This window comes from Tupaia chinensis, unplaced genomic scaffold, assembly GCF_000334495.1.
Source record: "Tupaia chinensis unplaced genomic scaffold, TupChi_1.0 Scaffold000099_1, whole genome shotgun sequence".
NCBI classification, from domain to species: Eukaryota; Metazoa; Chordata; class Mammalia; order Scandentia; family Tupaiidae; genus Tupaia; species Tupaia belangeri.
The window spans coordinates 5,517,639-5,539,261 of record NW_006159563.1 but is presented as its reverse complement, the minus strand read 5'-3'; the positions used below and the strand labels follow the sequence as shown (position 1 = coordinate 5,539,261).

Sequence of the window (21,623 nt, the reverse complement as noted above, 5' to 3'; positions counted from 1 at the left end):
TAGAAGAGAAAATTGCTGGCCTAGAAAAATCCACCACAAAGACTGAGAAAATTGCCCAGAAATTTGAGAATAGTATACCAGAAGTACTAGATACCATCAAACGTCCAAGCATCTAGATAATTGGCATTCCAGAAGGCGAAGAGACCCATAAGGGCATTGATAATCTATTCCATGAAATCCTGTAAGAAAACTTTCCAAACCTAGAGAGGCACTCAAAGATCCAGTTCCAAGAAATACAAAGGACCCCAAATAGAATCCCAAAAAGATCTTCAATACACATTTTAGCCAGACTAACCAAAACCACAAAGACAAGATACTAAGATTTGTGAGAGAGAAATGGGAAGTTACCTGCAAAGGATAACCCATCAGACTAACAGGAGCCTTCTCATTGGAAACAATGCAAGCGAGATAAGAATGGGAAAGTATATTCAAAGTGTTAAGGGAATAGCAATTTCAACCAAGAATACTGTACCCGGCAAGGTTATCCTTCATATTGGAAGAAAAGACAAGAACATTCCCAGATAAACAAAACGTGAAAGAATTTACCAGTGCCAGACCAGATCTCCAAGAAGTTCTCAAGGGAGTGCTATGTCAGGGAAATTAAATGCAGACACAGACATAAGAGTTCAAAAACTAAGAAAATGGCCAACTTAATCATAGGGACAAGTCTGGAGTTGAGTATTATACCCCAGAATTTAATTGGGAAGATCGAACCACAACAGAAGATAGATTTAAGTACATGAGACTGAACTGGTGAAATAGCATTTCTGTGACACTTGACTAAAATATTGCTGCTTTTCTTCTAGGCTTTGTTGTCCGGTTTTAAGAGTTTTTGTCCTGACATGAGCATCGATAGGTTCATATACCTACTATCTGAACAGAATACTAACCTGTTTCCAGGCTTTAAGTTTTAAGCAGATTTCCTTACCAATTCAAAACTGCTTTTCTTGAAATTACCGGCTGAACTTGCTATTGAAAGTAGTTAGATTATTTAAGAAATTGTGTGATTAATAAAATGTGTGTGGGGAGGGAGGAATGGAAGACAACTGTAGACAGCAGAGAGAGTGTGAGAAGAGGGTGGGAAAGGACAGAGGGACAGACATAGGGGTGAATATATATTTATATATGAAACTAGAAATGGAAAATTATTGATGATAACATGCATGATTAAGCCACTATGCAGTATATTCTGGATGGGAAACTACATTTTGTATGCTGTGATTATGCTTAGGGGATGAATGTAAATTAATTAATTAAAAAAAAAGTTTCAGGAGAAAAAAAGATGAAAACATTTTTGATGACTGCAGTAAAGCTATATAGCCCCAGCTAGGTGCTACTTTATAGTATGTTTATTCTATAGTATGTTCACTGAGATTTATGCCTAAAGTCAGAGTTGTGTTCATGGATATGTATATATCTGCTGCGTTTGCTATTGGAAATAATTAGATTAATTAAGTTCATTAGCAAATCAATAAAATGGGGGAAAAAGGCATAGAAAGCAACCATGGATACCAGAGACATTGTGGGAGGAGGGTGGGACATGGCAGAGGGTGGGAAATAGGAAATCAAGGATGACCAAAAAAAAGCAAAATATACAGGAAACAAGAAATGGAGAATTATTTGGTGACAATAACACGTATGTTGCTGTGCATGATTGAGTCAATATACAGTGTATTCTGGATGGGAAATCTCATTTTGTATGCTGTAATGATGTATAGTGAATGAATGTAAATAAATAAATTTAAATTTAAAAAGGTAAAAAGAAAAACATAAAAATAGTAACAAATGGAATTAAATAAATAAATCTTTTAAAATTAAATAAATAATTCTTTTAAAAAATGGGGGAAAAAAATGTCAGGAGTATAAACCTTAGCTAAATAACCTCACTCGAAGTAGTATATTTGCTAAACTTACTCATGTATTTATTACTCAGTCATTGTGACAGCAATTATATTTTTCTCAGGGAAATCAAACCATTTTATTTTTTCCCATTTCTCCTGCAATAAAATACACACTCCACATTCATTAAATTGACTTTGTTCAAAAAATTATTAAAGGACGAATTGTAGAAAGATTTAGTTGCCTAGATTTTTATTAATAATATACCGTATCATTTAGTAAGTTTTGCTTGGCAGGCCTCCCCTACCCCCAAATATGCCCTGTTTAAAATTTCTAGATAAATTACTATTAGTAGAGGCAAGTTTTTGGAGGATCCTAATAAACTCTGATATATTTGGGAAAAAAAAAAAAAGAAAAAAAAAAACCTCTCCGAAAAAAACCAAAAAATTTGGGTATAATCTAAAATTAGCAGACTTATAAAGAAATAGGAAAAGATGAAACAGATACGAATTTAGGAGACAAAGATTTTAAAGCAGCTAGATTTTTCTTGAAATACTTTCTCATTTACTTTTCTCCTCATTAATCATTCAATTAAATATATGTTAAGACCTTAATATAGTCTTATGAATTCTTGAGGGTTTATTCATTTTTCCCCCTTTTCCAGGTCACATCATTTATCTTTAACTCTTTGTCATCCAGTGAATTTTTTACTTCAGGTATTTTTCAGTTCTAGGATGTATTTTTATTTATTTGTTTCTGTTTCTTGAGATTTTCTATTTGCTTATTCTTTATATTTCCTTTGTGACCGTTAGCATCACTGTAATAGCTACTTTGAAATCTTTGCTAAATTCATATCTTGTGGTTCATCTCCCTTGATTGCCTTTTTAGTATTGAGTTTTGTTTTCCTGTTTCTTTGTAGAAATACTAATTTTGGACTAGATCACAGGCATTGTAGAGTCTCTGAATTCTGTTAGTTGGGACCATAAAATGTTGATTCTTTATTTTTTATTTATTTATTTATTTATTTTCATCCATTTCTTCCATGACTAAGAAAGACACCGAGAAGAGAGAGAGACTTAGCACTCCTAACAGGGTCCTGATACTGCCAAATGCCTTCCCTTTCAGCCTTCAGCCAGCCCCAGATCATCGGCGCATGTGTGCCAAATATGTTCAGGAAGGTCTCTGGATTTAAACTAGGGACCTTCCCATATGGAATTTCCTTGCAGAATGTCTTGCTTTACACTGTACTACCACCTGACCCCACAAAGTATTGATTTTTACAGTTTTGTTTTAGCAGACAGTTAATTCTATTGGATTCAAATAGTCCACTCTGCCTCCTTACAGAAGGGAATGGCTGAAAGGCCAGCCCGTAGCCTGGTGATTCAGGAAGCCAGATCTCACATGCCCAACTACAGTTCAAATTGCAGCCCTAGTAGGTTGAGGGACACCCTAGGTGCATGTGTCTGGGTGCCCAAAATTCCAATACATGGAGAAATGAAGGAGAAGGGATTTCAGTGTGATTATGCCTTTGTGGGTATTCTCTCTCTCTCTCTCTCTCACACACACACACACACACGCACACACACAAGCCTGCACACCCTCTGGCAGTTTAAAAAAAAAGAAGCAACATACAGCTGAAATAGTAAGTTTTTATGCTTAAGTTTTATCTGGACTGCACATAGAACCTGTCCTGTGCATCCATAGTTCCAGTGATCAGCTAGAGATTTGAGTAGAGTTTACGCAGAAATTTAGTGTTTTCTCCTTTAGGCGTTTTTCCTTGTCAGACTATCCCCCTCACTCTCCCTCGTAGCTACATTTGTTTTGAAAACAAATGAACTCTGTCCTCTGATTCTTGAAGCTAACAAGAATGTGTTTTTATCCATGTTTTTTATCCATATATTTCCCCTTTTTTGGTACCTACTAGGGTACCCTTGGCCTGAAAGCCATGGGAAAAAAAAAAATCACTCAGGGTCTCTCTTATTTTCAAGTGTTTGATGCCCCTCCGATTTTTACCTACCTTGGTCACTCTATAGTGCCTTCAGGTAGTAGTTTTGTAAATTTTTCCCCCAGAGTTGTATTTATTACCAGTGGAAGAGTTGGTCTGATGGATGTATTCAGTTAATAACGAAAGTAAAAATTCTCTACTTCAGCTTTGTAAATTGGGGTTAAATAGCTTTAAAACAATAGAATGACAGCCAATATTTGCACAGCACTTCGTCATAAGAGCACTTTACTGTAGGTTATCTGGTTTATGATGATTGTTAATAATATAGTAGGCAGAAAACTATCTAGGTGCTGTTGCACTTTGTGTCAAAAACCTGAGCAGGAAATAAAAGTCTAGATTCAGTATAATTTTAAGAACAAACAGTATGATCATAGCAAGAAAGTGGGAAAAAGATAGTGGAAACTATAGGTATTAGTAGAGTAGAAGAATTTGTGTCTTGGGGGAAGATAATGCTATCATCAGGTAAATGGAAACCAAGGATAAATGTAAAGCGCTGTCTTGCTACATGGCTCTTTCAGTTCTTTAAGTTTCTTTGTAGACATTTTCCCTCTTATCTGCTCTCTAAACTAGTTTCTCCACCTCTTACATTTCCTAGTGGAACCTTGGTTTTATTTTATTACAATCTTTTTAAAATTTTTATTAATAATCAGTATTATTTGTCAGTTTGAATTTAAAAAAGGAAAAAGTTTGGTTTTTGTTTATTCACTACACTGTAAGCTATGTGAGGACCAGGACCATATTTTTGTATGCTGAGCTCCTTAGACCAGTGCCTACCATGAACAGATGTTCAAACAATATTTGTTGAGGAATGAATGAAAATGTGCATGGGCATGTGAGTACCAAAGAATGCAGAGATGTTTGTCTGTAGTCAGGCTTAAGCTCTTCAGTAGAGGCAAGGACTTTGTTTGGTGTTTTTATTTTATTTTATTATTTATTTATTTATTTATTTTAAGTGAGAGAGAATGGAGGGGATTTGTTTTGTTTTGTTTGTGGACAGCATTCATGGGTTTTGATCTTCTTGTCAGGATTACCAGGGCACACCACTGTACCTGGCCTGTTTAGGTTGCCCTAGGAACTGCACCCAGGCCTTGCATGTGTGCTCAGCCTTACATAATAGTGCCGTACCATTTGCACCACCATGGCTATGCCTTTTCAAAACAACATCCAAAAATCATTTGATTTGGGGCCAACTCCATCATGCAGCAGTTCAGTACTGGGCAGAAGAAGAAAGATCCCACATGATTAACCAGAGTTCAAGTCCTGTCCCCAGTGGCTTAAAAAACATGCCAGGTGCACACATGTGCATCTAGGGTCCTGCCAAGATGGAGAACTGGAGGGAATAAAAGGATTGGAGCATGACCAGGCTCTGAGAAGATGTGCTTTATCTCTTACTCTCTCGCATGCATGCACCTGCACACACGCACATGCACATGCCCTCTAGCCTAAAAATAAAGTCATTTTCAACATTAAAAAAACTTGTTTTGAAGGAGGTGTTAGTGTGAATTAAAGAAAGGTGGGTTTTTTTTTTTTTGCTTTTAAAAAAAGCTTTATTTACTACATACATCCAAAGAATGTATTGTAAATGGAGCAAGATCTAAATAAAAGCTTTTCAAATACAAAGCAGCTAAAGGTAACTAAACTACTTGCATGTTTGAGAACAGAACTCTAAAACCTTTTTTTTTTTAAAACATAGTTTATATTTGTTCTTAACTCTAAAGAAATGGTCCAAATCAGCGTGAAGAAAGGAATGGCAAGAAGATTAAAGAGCTGATGAAGTACTCTGTGAATTAGTAGTGAAGTGGTTTTCTTGGTTCCAGTTCTTTTTCTATGTACATTTGAAAACTACTAGATGATGGACAAAATTTTAACGATTTAAAGCCAAGTAGACTTTAAGGAGTCCCAAAGGAGTGATGCAAGAGTCTTGAGTAATGAGATATCTGACACATGGAGATGAATGATGAAAGGCAGTCAGTCTGTTTAGTTCTCTCTTGTTTCTAAGTGCAGTCTTCAAAAAGCTCGTGGAGAAGGCATATTTGCACCAGAATCAACTTGTACTTTGATTTCATTTTTCCGTAAATTTTAAAGTTTCCTTGTATGTTTCAGTGTTAGAGGGTCCAAAGGTGATAGATAAGGAAGGAGTTTATATGTTACTAAAATTGATGTTGTTACTAGTGAAACTTTATTGTTCCACAGCTCTTGGATAAGCACAAGAATATAGAGAGCATGGTGGAGCTTCTGGACCTGTATCAGATGGAGGACGAAGCCTACAGCAGCCTTGCGGAAGCCACAACTGAACTCTATCAGTATTTACTGCAGCCATTCCGGGACATGAGAGAACTTGCCATGCTACGGAGACAGCAGATCAAGGTAATTTTCAAGCCTAAATAGTAGCCTGTTCTTTGCACGGTTCTCAACCTGGCTGGACATGCATCCTAAATTACCAGGGGAGCTTAAAATTTCTTTTTCTTTATTCATGATAGAGTACATAATTGAGAGAAAGTACTATCTTTTTTTAAAAAAATTTTATATATTCATTCATTTTATTTTTATTTGACCAGAGAGAGAGAGATGGAAAGTGAGAAAGCAAGCTGCCAGGTCCAGGACTTGATCCATGGTCTGCCATGTGGGAGTGTCCAGCACCTTAACCACCACGCCACCTGCTGGTCCCCATAAGAAAGTACATTTTTTTTTTTTTTGGAGAGGTTTTTTCTTTAGGGCACGTGTGCTCCCCCGACCGACAGAGGACAGACAGAGACAGAGAGACAGAAAGCGAGAAATCACCCCCCAGGGGGGATGGCCACGCCGCAATCCCTTCTCATCCAGTCTCCTCTCGGGATCTTGGGCACGCATGCATACGTGCTCAGCGTGAGTTTTAAGCCACCGGGTCCAGGACGCGAACTGCGGTCAACTACGTGGGAGTCCAGCGACATAGTCATTACGCTAACTGCTGGTCCCAAAAGTACTTTAATAGACAGAGAGATAGAAAAAATACCCTCTTACAGAGTCTGGTCCTGCTGTGATCCCCTTCCTCCAGTCGAACTACATGGGAGTCCAGAGACATAGCCATTATGCTAACTGCTGCCCCCTGTATTACATGTTTTTAAGGCAAGCATTTATAAGTTTGGTATTATAGCTGACCTTAAATTAAAGTCACTGTGTGATTCACATGGAAATGTTGCTGAAATAGAGCATTAAAACTATTTTTTGTATACCTGGTTAAATTTGAGTATCATTATATACAAATACGTATTTAAGAAATTAGCAGTTTCTCTGAAAAATTTATACCTGGGGGAAAGGGATGAATAATATATTTGAAAACATTTGCAAAGGTAAAACATGTCTTTACTAATGAGAAAGTTGGAGAGCAGCATGGTCCACAGATTGTTAAACTGTCCTTTATTAGTATTTCTGAAAAGTAGTGATTATTGATTTTATCATTAACTTGGCATTTTGGTTAAAATGGTATCTGGGGACCAGCGTAATGGCTATGTTGCTGGACTCCCATGTGGTTGACCACCGTTCGAATCCCGGACCCAGTGGCTTAAACTCATGCCGGGCACATGTGCATGCGTGCCCAAGATCCCGAAGGAAAATGGAGGAGAAGGGATTGTGGCATGATTTCTCGCTTTCTCTCTGTCTGTCTCTGTCTTTCTGGTGAGTGCACATGCCCTATAGCAAAAGTCTCTCCAAAAAGAAAAATACAAGTTATCAAAATGGGATTCAAGGCTATAGAACAATTTTGGTACCTTTATATCTGTTAACACAATTGAATTTATAAATAAAAACCTTCCCACAAAGAAAATGTCAGATCTACTCATTCTCATTGATATCCTTGGTAGATTCTCTCAAACCTTTAAGGAAGAAATAAGATGAATTCTACAGAAACTCTTTGAAAATAAAGGATGAGAGAACACTTGCCATCTCATTTTATGAGACCAGGATTTATCCTGATACTAAAATCAAATGAAGGCATTACAGAAAAAAGGAAACTATGGATAAGTATCTCCTCATGAATGTACTTTGTTAATCCTTAACATAATACAATCAAGTAGAACCTAGTACTCTCTAAAAAGGATAATTACTGTGATCGAGTGGAGTTTATCTTAGAAATTCAGGATTGGCTTAACAGAAAAAAAATTAGTGTAATTTAGCATATTATCGGGATTATCAGAATAGTGGAGGAAAACCTGCAATAGATTATTTTTATAGATGCAGAAGCATTTGACCGAATTCAGTAGTCATTTGTGATAAAAACTCAAAAAACTAGGAAGCCTGTACAACTTTTCCAACCTGCTAAAGGACATGTATTTAAAAAAAAAAAAAAAGGGAACCAGCAGTTAGCGTAATGGCTATGTCGCTGGACTCCCATGTAGTCGACCGCAGTTCGTGTCCTGGACCCGGTGGCTTAAAACTCACGCCGGGCGCGTGTGCGTGCGTGCCCAAGATCCCAAGAGGAGAATGGAGGAGAAGGGATTGCGGCGTGACCATCCCCCCGGGGGGTGATTTCTCGCTTTCTGTCTCTATGTCTCTCTCTGTCTGTCTGGCGAGCTCACGTGCCCTACAGTGAAAATCTCTCCAAAAAAAAACAAAACAAAACAAAACAAACAAACAAAAACCACCTGTCTAACACCGTACTTAATGGTAAATAACTAAATTCTTTCCTCATAAGATTGCAAACAAAGCAAATTTGCCAGCTCTTAGCACTTTTATTCAGTATAATTCTGGAGGCTCTGGCTAGTTTTAAAAGGCATGAGAAAAAGGAAGAAAAGATAGATAAGCTTGAAGGGATGAAGTAAGGCTTAATTTATTGGTCACACAATTAAGAATGTAGAAAATCCTAAGGAATGTGAAAAAAAAAACTAAAAATAATAATTAAGGTTAGTAAAGTTACGGAACACACTACCGATATTAAAAATGCAGTTATGTGGGGGCCAGGAGGTGGCGTGGTGGTTAAGGCACGGGACTCCCACCACACGGGTGACCGCAGTTCAAGTCCCAGACCTGGCAGCTTGTTTTCTCACTTTCTCTCTCTCTCTCTGGTAAGTGCACATGTCCTATAGCAAATTATAAGATGATGATAATAATAAATAAAATTCTTTTTTTAAAAATTAAAAAATAGAAACGTGTTACATTTTCTTTTTTTTTTTTTAAGAGGTTTTTGCCTTAGGTCATGTGTGCTTACCAGAGACAGACAGACAGACCGTGAGAGGGGAAGTGAGAAATCACTCCCCAATGGGTATGGCCACACTGTAGTCCCTTCTCCTCCATTCTCCTCCTGAGATCTTGGACAAGCACGCACATGAATCCAATGTGATTTTCAAGCCACTGGGTCCAGGCCTCAAGCTGCAGTCAACTATGTGTAGTGGTTACCTCCAGCTATGTAACCACTACAGCATCTACTAGCTTCCATTTTCTGTCTTGTATATATTGAAAATTTAAAAAATAATCATTTACATTTGCATTCCTAGACATAAAACTTTTAAGAATTAATTTTACAAAATATATGAGAGTCATGTATATTGAAGATCACAAAATTAAAATTTACCTAAATAAATGGAGAAATAGACAATATTAATAGATTATGTGGTGCAGCTCTGTGGAATAACAGAAATGCATTGCTCAAAGACAGCTAGATCCCACATGGTGAGCCAGTTCAAATCCCCAGCCTGGCCAGCTTGAAACATGTCAGGCAAAGGTACAAGTGCCTAGGATCCAGTGGGTTAGAAGGCCAGAGGAGGAGAATCATGGTGTGACCAGACCCTTTGGACCTTCTCCCTCCTTTCCCTCTCTTTTCCAGTCTGACTCTCAATGTGAGTGTGCGTATATTATCATCATGAATTTTTTTTTTAATTAAAAAGATAATAAGACTTCATAACGTTAGGCCAGCAGACATGGAGGTTAAGGTAGCTGTTTCACACAAGCTGACTGTGTGGTTCAGGTCCCAGATATGGCAGCTTGAAAAACACATCATCACATGTGAATATGTGTCCAAAATTCTAAGAGAATAGAGAAGAGATTGCAGTGGACCATCCCTCCTGGGGAGCGATTTCTCACTTTCTCTCTCTCTCTCTCTCTCTCTCTCTGTCTGGCTCTAATGAGTGCATACACACCATAGCAAAAACTAAAAAAAAAAAAAAGACTGCATGATGTTTATTGTCAGTTTTTTATTGATCGGTGTATTTATTTAGATATTTTAATTAATTTTCAAAATTGGCAATCAAAAATTGTATAAAATGTATAAAAATTTGTATACAATTGTATAAAAATTGTAAAAATTATGCATAAAATGATTTTTTGAAATATTTATACATCTTGGAATGGTTGAGTTAATTAACCATATGCATTACCTCCCAATGCTTTTTTTGTTGTGGTAAAACACTGAAAATCTATTTCTTAGACATTTTCTTTCTTTTTTTTTTAAACTTTATTTATTTATTTTTGTTTAGTTTGCTATACAGTGCATGTGTGCACTGGAGAGAGACAGAGAGAGAAAGTGAGAAATCACCACCCGGGGAGATGGCCATGCTGCCATCTCTCTTCTCTTGAGATTTTGTGTACACATGCACATGTGTGTTTTTCAAGCAGCTGGGTCTGATTAAACTGTGCAGTCCACCACGTGGGATCAAACGACCTTAACCTCCATGCCACCTGCTGGCCCACCATTTTCAAGAATGTAGTACATTGTTATTAACCGTAGTCACCCTGTACAGTAGATCTCTTGAACTTATTTTTTTACTATTGAACTGTAATTTTGTATCCTTGGACCAGCATCTTCCTAACCCCTACTGCATCACTCCTGTCAGCCTCTGCTAACTACCATTCTACTCTCTATGTCATGAGTTCAACCTTTTTTGGATTCCACATACAAGTGAAATGCTGTATTTGTACCTAAACTTATTTCACCTAATGTAATTTCTTTTAAGTTCATTGATGATATTGTAAATTAGGATTTCCTTCTTTTGAAAGGCTGGGTAGCTTTTCATTGTGTATGTGTACTACATTTTCTTTATCCATTATCTGTTGATGGACATTTAGCTTATTTCTGTATCTTGATTATTGTGAATCCTCTATAACGTACAGGATTACTGATCATATGGTAGTTCTCATTTTTATTTATGACAGTATTAATTTACATTCCCACCAGTAGTATACAGGAGGTCCCAAACTTAATGGACTTTTTTCACTTTAATGATGGATTTAGTGGGTTATTAAATAAACTATTTTTTTTTTTTTGGCCAGAGGGCTAATGCACTGTCAGAGACAGACAGAATGGAGAGAAAACAGGGAGAAAGCACCCATTGATGGGGCATTGTCACACCACAGTCCCATCTCCTTCATTTCTCCACTCCATCAGGCCATTGAGCATGTACACACATACATACACACCAGTGTATTTTTCAAATTTCTGGGTCCAGGGCTTGGACTGTGGTCAGCCATACATATGAGATCTCACTCCTTTAACCACCAGGCCACAGGGCTGGCTCATACATGCACTTTTAGCTAATGATATTTTCTATTTGTGGTGGGTTTATTGGAACATGACCTCATTGAAAGTTGAGGAATATCTGTATCAGGGTTTCCTTTTCTCCACATCCTCATCAACACTTACCGTTTTTCATCTTTTTCAGTTATTCTAACAAGTATGAGATAATATCTCATTATGGTTTTAATTTGCAGTTCACTGATGACTAGTGATGTTGAGCATTTTTTCATATGCCTGTTGGTCATTTGTAATGTCTTCTTTTGAGAACTATAGTCTCAGGTCCTTTCCCCATTTTTCTTTTCTTTTTTTTTTTTTCTTGGAGAGGTTTTTGCTATAGGGTATGTGTGCTCATCAGAAAGACAGAGAGACAGAGAGATAGAAAGCAAGAAATCCTCCCTGGGGAGATGGCCACGCTGCAATCCCCTCTCCTCCATTCTCCCCATTTTAAAATCAAGTTAATTGTTTTCTTGCTCTTGAGTTGGGGTTCCTTATGTATTTGAGATAGTAACCTCTTATCAGGTATATGGTTGCAGTTTCTCCTATTTAGTCACTGCCATCTGTTGATAGTTTCCTTTGATATGGAGTAGCTTTTTAGTTTGATATAATCTAATTTTTCTATTTTCTCATTTGTTGCCTATGTTTTGGGGGTTGTATCCAAAAAGCCATTGCCCATACCAGTGTCATGGAGCTCCTCCCCCTTGTTTTCTTCTAGTACTTTCACAGTTTGAGGCCTTACATTTAAGTCTTTAATACATTTTCAGTTGGGTTTTATATATGATAAAAGAAAGTATCTAGTTTCATTTTTCTGCATATACATGTCCAGTTTCCTGAAAACTGCTTGTTGAAGAAACTGTCCTTTCTCCACTACATGTTATTAGCATCTTTGTCAAAAAATCAGTTGACTCTAAATATATGAATTTATTTTTGTGCTGTCTGCTCTATTCCATTGGTCTGTGTGTTTTAATGCTCATTATTATACTGTTTTGATTACTATAGCTTTGTAGTATATTTTGAAGACAGATAATGTGATGCCTTCAGTCTCGTTCCTTTTTGTTTTAAGAGAAATTTTTGCTATAAGATGTATGCATTCACCAGAAAAACAAAGTGTGAAATCACCCTCCAGGGGAATGGCTATGCCACAAAAACCCTTCTCTTCCATTCTCTCAGGAATTGGGGCACGCACACACACATGCACCCAGCATGAGTTTTCAGCCACCTGGTCCGGGATTCGAACTGTAGTTGACTACATGGGCGTCCAACGACATAACCATTATGCCATCTGCTGGTCCCCAGCCTTGTTCCTTTTGCTCAAGATTGTTTTGGGTATTTGGAGCACTTTGCAGATTTTTAGGATTTCTTTATTCTTTCCTATGAGGCATGCATTGAGATGTTGATAGGGATTGCATTGAACCTGTAATTTGTAAATAGCTTTAGCTAGTGTGGACATTTTAATAATGTTAATTCTTCTAATCTATGCACATGAGTTTATTGCCCCTCTCCCACCAGTGAAGGGGGCACTTGCTACTGAAAGACAGAGGGAGAGGGAGAAGTCATCCCCTAATAGGGTGTGGTCACAGTTCTTTTTCTTCTCTTTGTCCATGTGGTCAGGATTTGAGGCAAGCATGAACTTGTGCCCAAGAGTGGTTTTCAAATCACTGGGGCTAGGACTTGAACTGCATGCCTGGTCAAGTGAGATCTGGTTTCCTTAGCTACTAGACCCAGGGGCTGGCCCAACATGAGAGTTTTCAGTTTATTTTCAGTGAGATATTTTTGACTTTGGGATTTTGTTTGTTTTCTTTTTAGAAATTGGCAAGTTAATTGTAAAATTTATTTGGAAAGCAAAAGACCTAGGATAGCCTTAACAATCTTGAAAAACATAAAAGTTGGAGGATTTATGTTATCTCATTTCAAAACTTACTAAAAAGCTAGAGAAATTCAGACATTGTAGAATTGACATAGATTTGTAAATCAATGGAACAGAATAGGATTTAGAAATATACCCATGGTTATACCGTCAGTTTTTCAGAAAGGTGACAGAGGGTTTCATTGGGAAAAGAATGTTCTTTTTAACAAGTGGCACTGAAACAACTGGATACTCATATAGGAATGGCTAAATTCTGACATTCTTAAGGGCTGGTTTGGATATGGAATAACTGGAATTCTCATATGTTGTTAGCAGGATTTTTGTTTCATTTTCTTTATTCATGAGAAAGTACATGCACACACATGTGGGGGAGCACCCTCCACAGAATTTGGTCTCCCCGTGGTCTCCTTCCTCCAGTCCTCTAGCCCATTGGATCTTGGGCTTTTATACATGCCGGGCTGATTGGGCCAGGGATTCAAACTGTGGTCACCATGTAGAATCCAACTTCTGAGGAACACAGCACAGCCACACCACAGAGCTTGCCTACTGTCCAGATTTTTAAGGTGATATATAACCATTTTGGAAAACCACTTGCCAGTTTCTTCAAAAGTTAAACATACATGTTACCTTATAACCAGATTCCCAGTTATTTAGAGAAATAAAAAGCATCTATCTGTTCACAAAAAAGATTTTGTGCTCTGGCACTCATGCCACCTTACTTCACAATAGTCTGAAAGTGAAAACCCGAGTAATCATCAGCATCTGAATGGATAAACAAAGTGATGTTTCCATTTAGTCGACTATGCAGGGGTCTCAGAAAGTTCATGGAAGGCCAACCCTTTAGCCTCGTGATTAAGGGAGGCAGATCTGACATGGCTAACAAGAGTTTTACTCCTGGCCCCAGGGGCTAGAAAAACATGCTGGACGTGTGTGCCTTGTGACTAGAATCCAGAATGGAGAAATGAAGAAGGGATTGTGGCATGACCACAGCCCACTGAGGATGTGCTTGCTGTCTCTCTCTCTCTCTGTCTCTGGTGAGCACAGGTGCCCTGTGGTAATTTTAAAAAAGTTAGTTCATGGAAAAATGGAATCGAACTATGAATTTATTTTGGTACCAAAAAAGTTGAAATTCGTGCATTTTTTTATAATACCCATTGTTAAATGAACTTTTTGAAGATCCCATGTACTTCTCAGCAGTGCATAGCAATGAAAGGCAAGAACTGCTGATAGACACAACAAAGTCATAGTAAGTCAGAGAAGCTGTGTACATTCCACGCTTGAACGAAGGTTTGAACTTCATGGATCTACTTATATGCAAATTTTTTTCCTAAAAACCTAATGCCAGACTTACCACTTTTGAAACGACATTTCCCTCAAAAATGAGGAAAGAAGGAACAAACCCAATGTCCTTGCATTCCCTAAAAATGAGGTCTTAATTCCAGGATACCCCCCTCCTCTCTCTGGTATCCTGGGAATCCACTGGTAACATATGAATTGAGGGGTTTTCTATGCTGGTTCCTCACTGCCCCCTCCTGAGTTTTAGGGGTGGAGTCTTCAGGCTTTTGTGCTATCCCAAAGGTGCATAGCCTTGATTCCATTTCTGTGTCTGGGATTCCAGGTGGACAGAAGTCCTGGGTCCCTGCTGGTGCCCTAGGTGATGGTCACCTTTCATCGTGGGTGTGGTTGTCATCTTTCATTGGTGTAGACACTGCCAAAGTGGATTTTCATCTATTTCAGGAGGTACTTGAAAACAGCTTGGCACTTTTTTTCTGGTCAGCACCATGGTGACAGAGGTGGAGCGATACCTCTGAATCTGTTCCACCATCTTAGGTATAAGGTGCAGCTCCAGCAGTGGGACCATGAACTAGGTTTTCCAGGGGCTATTGTCTTGTTCCATGGCTGGGTGGCGACTCTGGCAGGAAGGCAGAGAGACTTGGGGCTTGGATAGGTAAATTTGCTCTCTGCTCCACTCTGGCTCTGGCTGGAGTAGGTTATTAGTAATTAGGTTTGAAGGAGTCAAAAATTATATGAGATTTTCAACTGCATGGGGGTCAGCCTTCCCACCCCCTGTTGTTCAAGAGTACTGTACAGTGCACAAACGATAGACTGTAGAGGGGCACGAGGAATTACTTGGAGGTGATGGGAATATCAAAATCTTGATTGTGGTGATTGTTTCATGGGTGTGCACAGCTGTTAAAATCCATCAAATTGAAAGCTCTAAATAGATTCACTTGATTAATACGTAAGCCTTAATAAAGTTGCTGACAAAAAATTACACTGAACAAAAACTACACTGAATAAAACATAGAGAATACACTGTATGATTCCATTTGTAGGAAATTCTAGACCTGCTCCTTCTGATCTATACTGACAAAAAGCTAAACAGGTGTTGCTTGGGTTGGAGCAGGGGAAATTGAGAGGTGGCAGACATAACAGAGTCCTTTGGGGATGATTCATATTTTCTTAATCCTGATTATAGTGATAAATGGGTGTATAAATTTGTCTATATCAATCAAAATTTACACCTAAAAGGATGCCTTTTGTATTATATAAATTATACTTCAGTAAAGGTATTTTTTTGAAAGATGTTTTTAAAAGTTAAATGAAAAGAATTTACATATTTATTTAGAAACACAGAAAATGGGAATGATTAACATTGCCTAAAGATTAATGGAAGAAGAGTGACTACCTAGGGCTTTACTACTGAACAGTGAATGAGTTCAGTAGGATGTGGGCACACATACTTTCGTATTGGAGATTAGACTGGAGGATATTTCAGTTGGAGATCTTGTAAAAACAAGGTTGGTGTAGTGAACAGACATAGACTCGTACTTTTTTCCAGGCAGCGTGTTATTGGTGCTAGATTTGTCAGTATTCAGTAAGCTGTTTAGTTGTAGGAAAAGTCATGACACAGTTTCACATAGAAAAAAATACACCATGACTTTTTCAAAAACCCAATCATCATTAACCTACCAAATCAGTGCACCAGCGCTGCACCATTTGTGGTTTGCTAGCAAGTAGCATGGTTGGGATTGAGTCACGTGTTTGATTATAAAGCCTACTGTTTTAGTTGTAATATGCATGTGAGTGTGTTTGGTGTGCCTTGGTATAAGGGTATATACAAACCAAGAGGAAGAGTGGTCTAGAGCTAGAATGCTGTCACATTTTATGGAGGTTGACCTTTATTCTTTAGTCTCTTTATAAAGAACATGATTTCCAATGTTTCATTAACCTAGGTATTAATGTATGATAAGTTAACTTGGCACTGCAAATGTATAATTTTTTTATTCTATTATACTATTTATTTATTTATTTATTTTGGAGAGGTTTTCGCTATAGGGCGCATGCGCTCGCCAGACAGATAGAGAGACAGAAAGTGAGAAATCACCCCCCAGGGGGGATGGTCACGCCACAATCCCTTCTCCTCCATTCTCCTCTCGGGATCTTGGGCATGCACGCACACGTGCCCGGCGTGAGTTTTAAGCCACTGGGTCCAGGACGTGAACCGCGGTCGACTACGTGAGAGTCCAGCGACATAGCCATTACGCTAACTGCTGATTCCCTATTATACTATTTATGATATTAACATTAATACTAATGTTAATACAGTCAATGTGTAACATTTTCTATTAACTATATTGTAGTTTAGTCTTTATTATTACATAGGTTGTCAGCAAAGTCATGTATTTTTCTTTTTTTATGCAAAAAACGTCATGACTTCCCTGACAAATTAGTATATATAACATATAAATTAATAAAGATTTTTACTAACCCCTCCATTTCACCTAATAAACATTAAGGAACTCCTGCCCATCCATCATTATTTTAGGCCTTTAGAAAACTTTCTGATATAGACACCCCTTTAGAGATTCTAATATGTTGTTTCTCAAAAATGTCTTCCTATGACTAGTACCATCAGCATTATCTGGAACTCTGTTACAAATACAGATTCTCAGGACCAGCAGTTAGCGTAATGGCTATGTTGCTGGACTCCCATGTAGTTGACTGTGGTTCTAGTCCCGCACCCAGTGGCTTGAACTCACACCAGGCACAAGTGTATATGTGCCCGGGATCCCGAGAGGAGAATGGAGGAGAAGGGATTGGGGTGTGGCCATCCCCCCTGGGGGGTGATTTCTCGCTTTCTGTCTCTCTGTGTCTCTCTCTGTCTGTCCTGCGAGCGCACGCGCCCTATAGCAAAATCCTCTCCAAAAAAAGAAAAGAAAGAAAAGAAATACAGATTCTTGGGACCAGCAGTTGGCGTAATGGCTATGTTGCTGGACTCCCATGTAGTTGACTGTGGTTCTAGTCCCGCACCCAGTGGCTTGAACTCACACCAGGCACAAGTGTATATGTGCCCGGGATCCCGAGAGGAGAGTGGAAGAGAAGGGATTGCGGCGTGGCCATCTCCCATGAAGAGTGATTTCTCGCTTTCTGTCTCTCTGTGTCTCTCTTGTCATTCTATAGCAAAAACCACTCCAAAAAAGAAAGAAAGAAAGACAGAAAGACAGATTTTTGGGAACGAGCAGTTAGCGTAATGGCTATGTTGCTGGACTCCCCCGTAGGTGCCCCCGGTTCGCGCGGACTCGGTGGCTTAAACTCATGCCGGGTGCGTGTGCGTGCGTGCCCAAGATCCCGAGAGGAGAATGGAGGAGAAGGGATTGTGGCGTGAAATCACCCTGGGGGGTGATTTCTCGATTCCTGTCTCTATGTCTCTCTCTGTCTGGTGAGCACACGCGCCCTATAGCGAAAACCTCTCAAAAAAAAAAAAAAAAAAGACAGATTTTTAACCTTACCTAAGATCTTCCCTACTGCAATTTAGGGATGGGGCTCAGCCATCTGTTTTAACAAGTTTACCAGGTGATTACAATGCACATTAAAATTTGACACACACAAAAAAAAACTAGCCCAATACAATAGGAATTTAGCACCCTAACCTCAAAGTTATCATTTCTTTAGGCCTCAGTTTTTTCATTCATGAAATGAGGTTTCAGTTAGATGATCCCCTCTAGATTTTTAAACCCACTAGCTTAATGGTTAGTGAGGTAGTGTACTGATAATCTCACTGTGTCAACTATAAGCTGTTCAAACAGGTTGTCCAATTTATTTTTAATACTTCCTAAAAGTGAATAAGCTACAAACAGGGCAGCACCCAAGTTCTTCCTCTTGGAGCCGGACACTTCATTTTGCCAAAGTCTCCTAGTTAAATCTTGAATGTGTTTTTCTTCTATCCATATCTCAAGGCAAGTCTATAGGTGCCTTTGTGTGAAATAGAAAAAGCACCCAACCCAGATCAGCAGATGGCGTGGAAGTTAAGTCAGCTGGATCCCACATGGCTGACTGCAGTTCAAATCCAGACCTAAACAACTTAAACAATACATCAGGTACATGTGTGTGTGTGCCCAAAATCCTGAAAAGAAGATAGGGAAGGGATTGCATTGCAACATGGCCATCCCCCTTGGGAGGGGTGATTTCTCACTTTTTTTTTTCTGTCTTTAGTGAATGCATGTGCCCCATAGAAAACAAAAAAGCGAAGAAAAAGCATCCCATCCCGGACTCCATCATTAGAAAAGCCCTACCTCCCTACCCCCTACCCCCTCCACACACACAGAAGTACACATGGCTGCCCCTGGGTCAGGAACTTTATTGCAGAGTGCAATTTTTACACCATCGTGCCACTAGATGCTGTAGCATGCATGCTGTGGACTACTGAGTGCCACTGCCGTACCTCTTACCTGGCTGTGTTTCTGTTCGGCTTCCTTGCCTTAGATTTCTCTCTTAAAAAAACAAAAGAAAAAGACCTACATAATTTCACACTCTTGCCTGGGATGTAAAAAGCTGTGAGTATCTGCACAGAATATAAGAACACATAAATAGTGATGCCGAGGGACCAGCAGTTAGCGCAATGGCTATGTCGCTGGACTCCCATGTAGTCGACCACTGTTGAAGTCCCGGACCCGGTGGCTTAAACTCACGCCAGGCGTGTGTGTGTGTGCCCAAGATCCCGAGAGGAGAATGGAGGAGAAGGGATTGTGGTGTGGCCATCCCCCCCAGGGGGTGATTTCTCACTTTCTGTCTCTCTCTGTCTTTCTGGCAAGCGCACGCACCTTATAGCAAAAAACCTCTCAAAAAAAAAAAAAGTGATGCTGAATCTAATCATGTCATTCTATTAAATGACGAGTCTTCACATGACTTTAGGACATCGAAAATGTGCATTATAGGAACTACTAATTAGTATATTCACAGATTTATCATGGTATTTGTTTTACCCTAGGATCTAGTTGGATTTTCCCCTCCTAGTTGAAAAAACTGCAAACAATAGCTAGAAACAAATGTAAGTTTCTTGTATAAAACCCAGTATCCAAGCAAGTAATATACTTTGTAATAAGTAATTCCATGCTAGGAATTATAAGTGAGTTTATTCTACCTACCTAAACTGGCACATGCTTCCCCTCCCCCCCATGTTAAAAACAGGCACTGTTTTCTTTCTGGCTCTGAGATTGAAAACAGATGTCATCGTCTCTAGCACGTGATCCAGCTGACCGGTGCTGTGCATCTTCAACTTTGCCAAGTTAGGCAAAGAATTTAGTGTCCTTTCTTAATGTCTTAGGTACAATAAACTATCAAACACATTTCTTCACAATTGGCTACAACATCATAGCTACTAAGTTTTCAGAGTTGATTAAAAAAACAGCATTTAGAAATCATAGAGCATAGGTTTCTTTTCTGTATATAAGATAGATACATTAATCACACAGCAAAGTACAAGCTATCTTCAAATAATTGCAAAAGGATTTGTTTTATTCTACTTTTTCCTAATAAAGCCATTATGGAAGCTTTTGCTTTTTCTTTTGATAAAAGGGCATAGTGTTTAACCATGCAAGTGAACAAAATTTCTTAGTGTTCTGAGTTAAGGTTTTAAAATTCTGAACAGTCTGTTCTGTTTATCAAGTTTATTTATTTCTTCCATGAGTGAAAGAGACAGCATCCCCAGTAGGGTCTTGATGCCATAATCCAAATCTAGCCTCAGCCATCCCCAGATGCTGTGTAAAACATAGCCAGCGTCTTCAAGGAGGTTTCCAGTCGTGAACCTGGAACTCTGCTGTGTGGTTTACCTAGAGCATTACCTTTTACTGCTACATTACTGTCTACTCTAGTTATTGTATTTCTAATCCATAGTTCTATTGGTTGGAGTCTGATCAGAAAACTTGAACTATGTAATTTTTCAACAGAGGGAATTTAGATATGAAGTTTTTAACCAGATAATTAAGAAGACGAGAAAGTAATACTAAGGTATTTCAGAGAAAGCAATTACAAAATTACCACAGCTCAGGTTAGGGAAACAGAGAAAAGGGATTGGAATTGTTGAAACTTAAGTATGGGGCTGGCCCTATAGTACGACAGTTAAGTGCTGTGCATAGGAGTAAGATCCCACATGATCAGTTTGAATCCTGGCCCTGGTAGCTTGAACAACACGCTGGTTGTGTGTGTTCGCATGGCGTGCCCCATCACCAAATCATGATGGGATGGAGAAACAGGAAAAAAGGATTGTTGCATGACCACGACCTTTTGGCAGTGTGCACGCTTTCTCGTGTGTTCATGCTTACACACTCTCTGGCAATGAAGAAAATTAAAAAAAAAAAAAACAAAAAAAAACCTTAATCCTAAAGGAAGAGCCCTGTGAGGGTGACATCTGAAAAAGGTCATTACTTGCCTTAACTCTCTGGAGATAAGGCACTGGGGGGCTGGTGCTGGTTTGTCTTGGGGAGAGGTAGAGTGTATCATGAAGCTAGAGTTGAAAAAACTGCTCTTTCTGCATGAAGAAGGAACTGCTGATGCCGAGGTGAAGAATCAAGTCTGGGACAATGCTCACAGGAATAGCAACCAGAAAGTCAAGAGGTTCAGAGGGAAGAACCAAGTCTTTCTCCCTCCTCCAACCTCTCCTGTTAGCAAACCTAAATGTGATTTGTATATCCTAAACCCTAGCATCACAAGGATGAACTTGGAAATAAGAGACAAAAATTTGCATACATCTTCAGACTTTCAAAGTTAGGAAAGAAACTTAATAACCTGGCTTAATGTCTTAGGTACAATAATTTGATGCAGTTAACAGTTAGATTATTATTACTGAGTTTGAGAAGTCAGTTAAAAATCAGCTTAAAAGGAAAGCTTACTGAGCATTTCGTGTTCTGTGTATTAAATATGAAGGCAATGAAGCACAAATTATCTTTAATTGTCAAATGATTTAGACTTGTTTTTTGTTTGTTTGGGGTTTTTTTTTTTTTTTTGCTATAGGGCACGTGTGCTCACCAGACAGAGAGATAGAAAGTGAGAAATCACCCCCCAGGGGAGATGGCCACACTGCAATCCCTTCTCCATTCTCCTCTCAGGATCTTGGGCATGTATGCACACGTGCCTGGCCTGAGTTTTAAGCC

At 38.8% G+C, this 21,623-nt stretch overlaps 1 protein-coding gene across 1 annotated transcript in view; it reads left to right on the top strand.

The window, feature by feature from the left end:
* The window catches only part of JMY (junction mediating and regulatory protein, p53 cofactor), a gene marked incomplete at its 5' end in the record, with an annotated part of 94,245 nt that overhangs the window by 25,828 nt on the left and 46,794 nt on the right, over positions 1-21,623 (top strand). Inside the window, 1 exon segment of the mRNA XM_006143539.3 lies at positions 6,038-6,211. Coding sequence (XP_006143601.2) covers positions 6,038-6,211 — 174 coding nt within the window.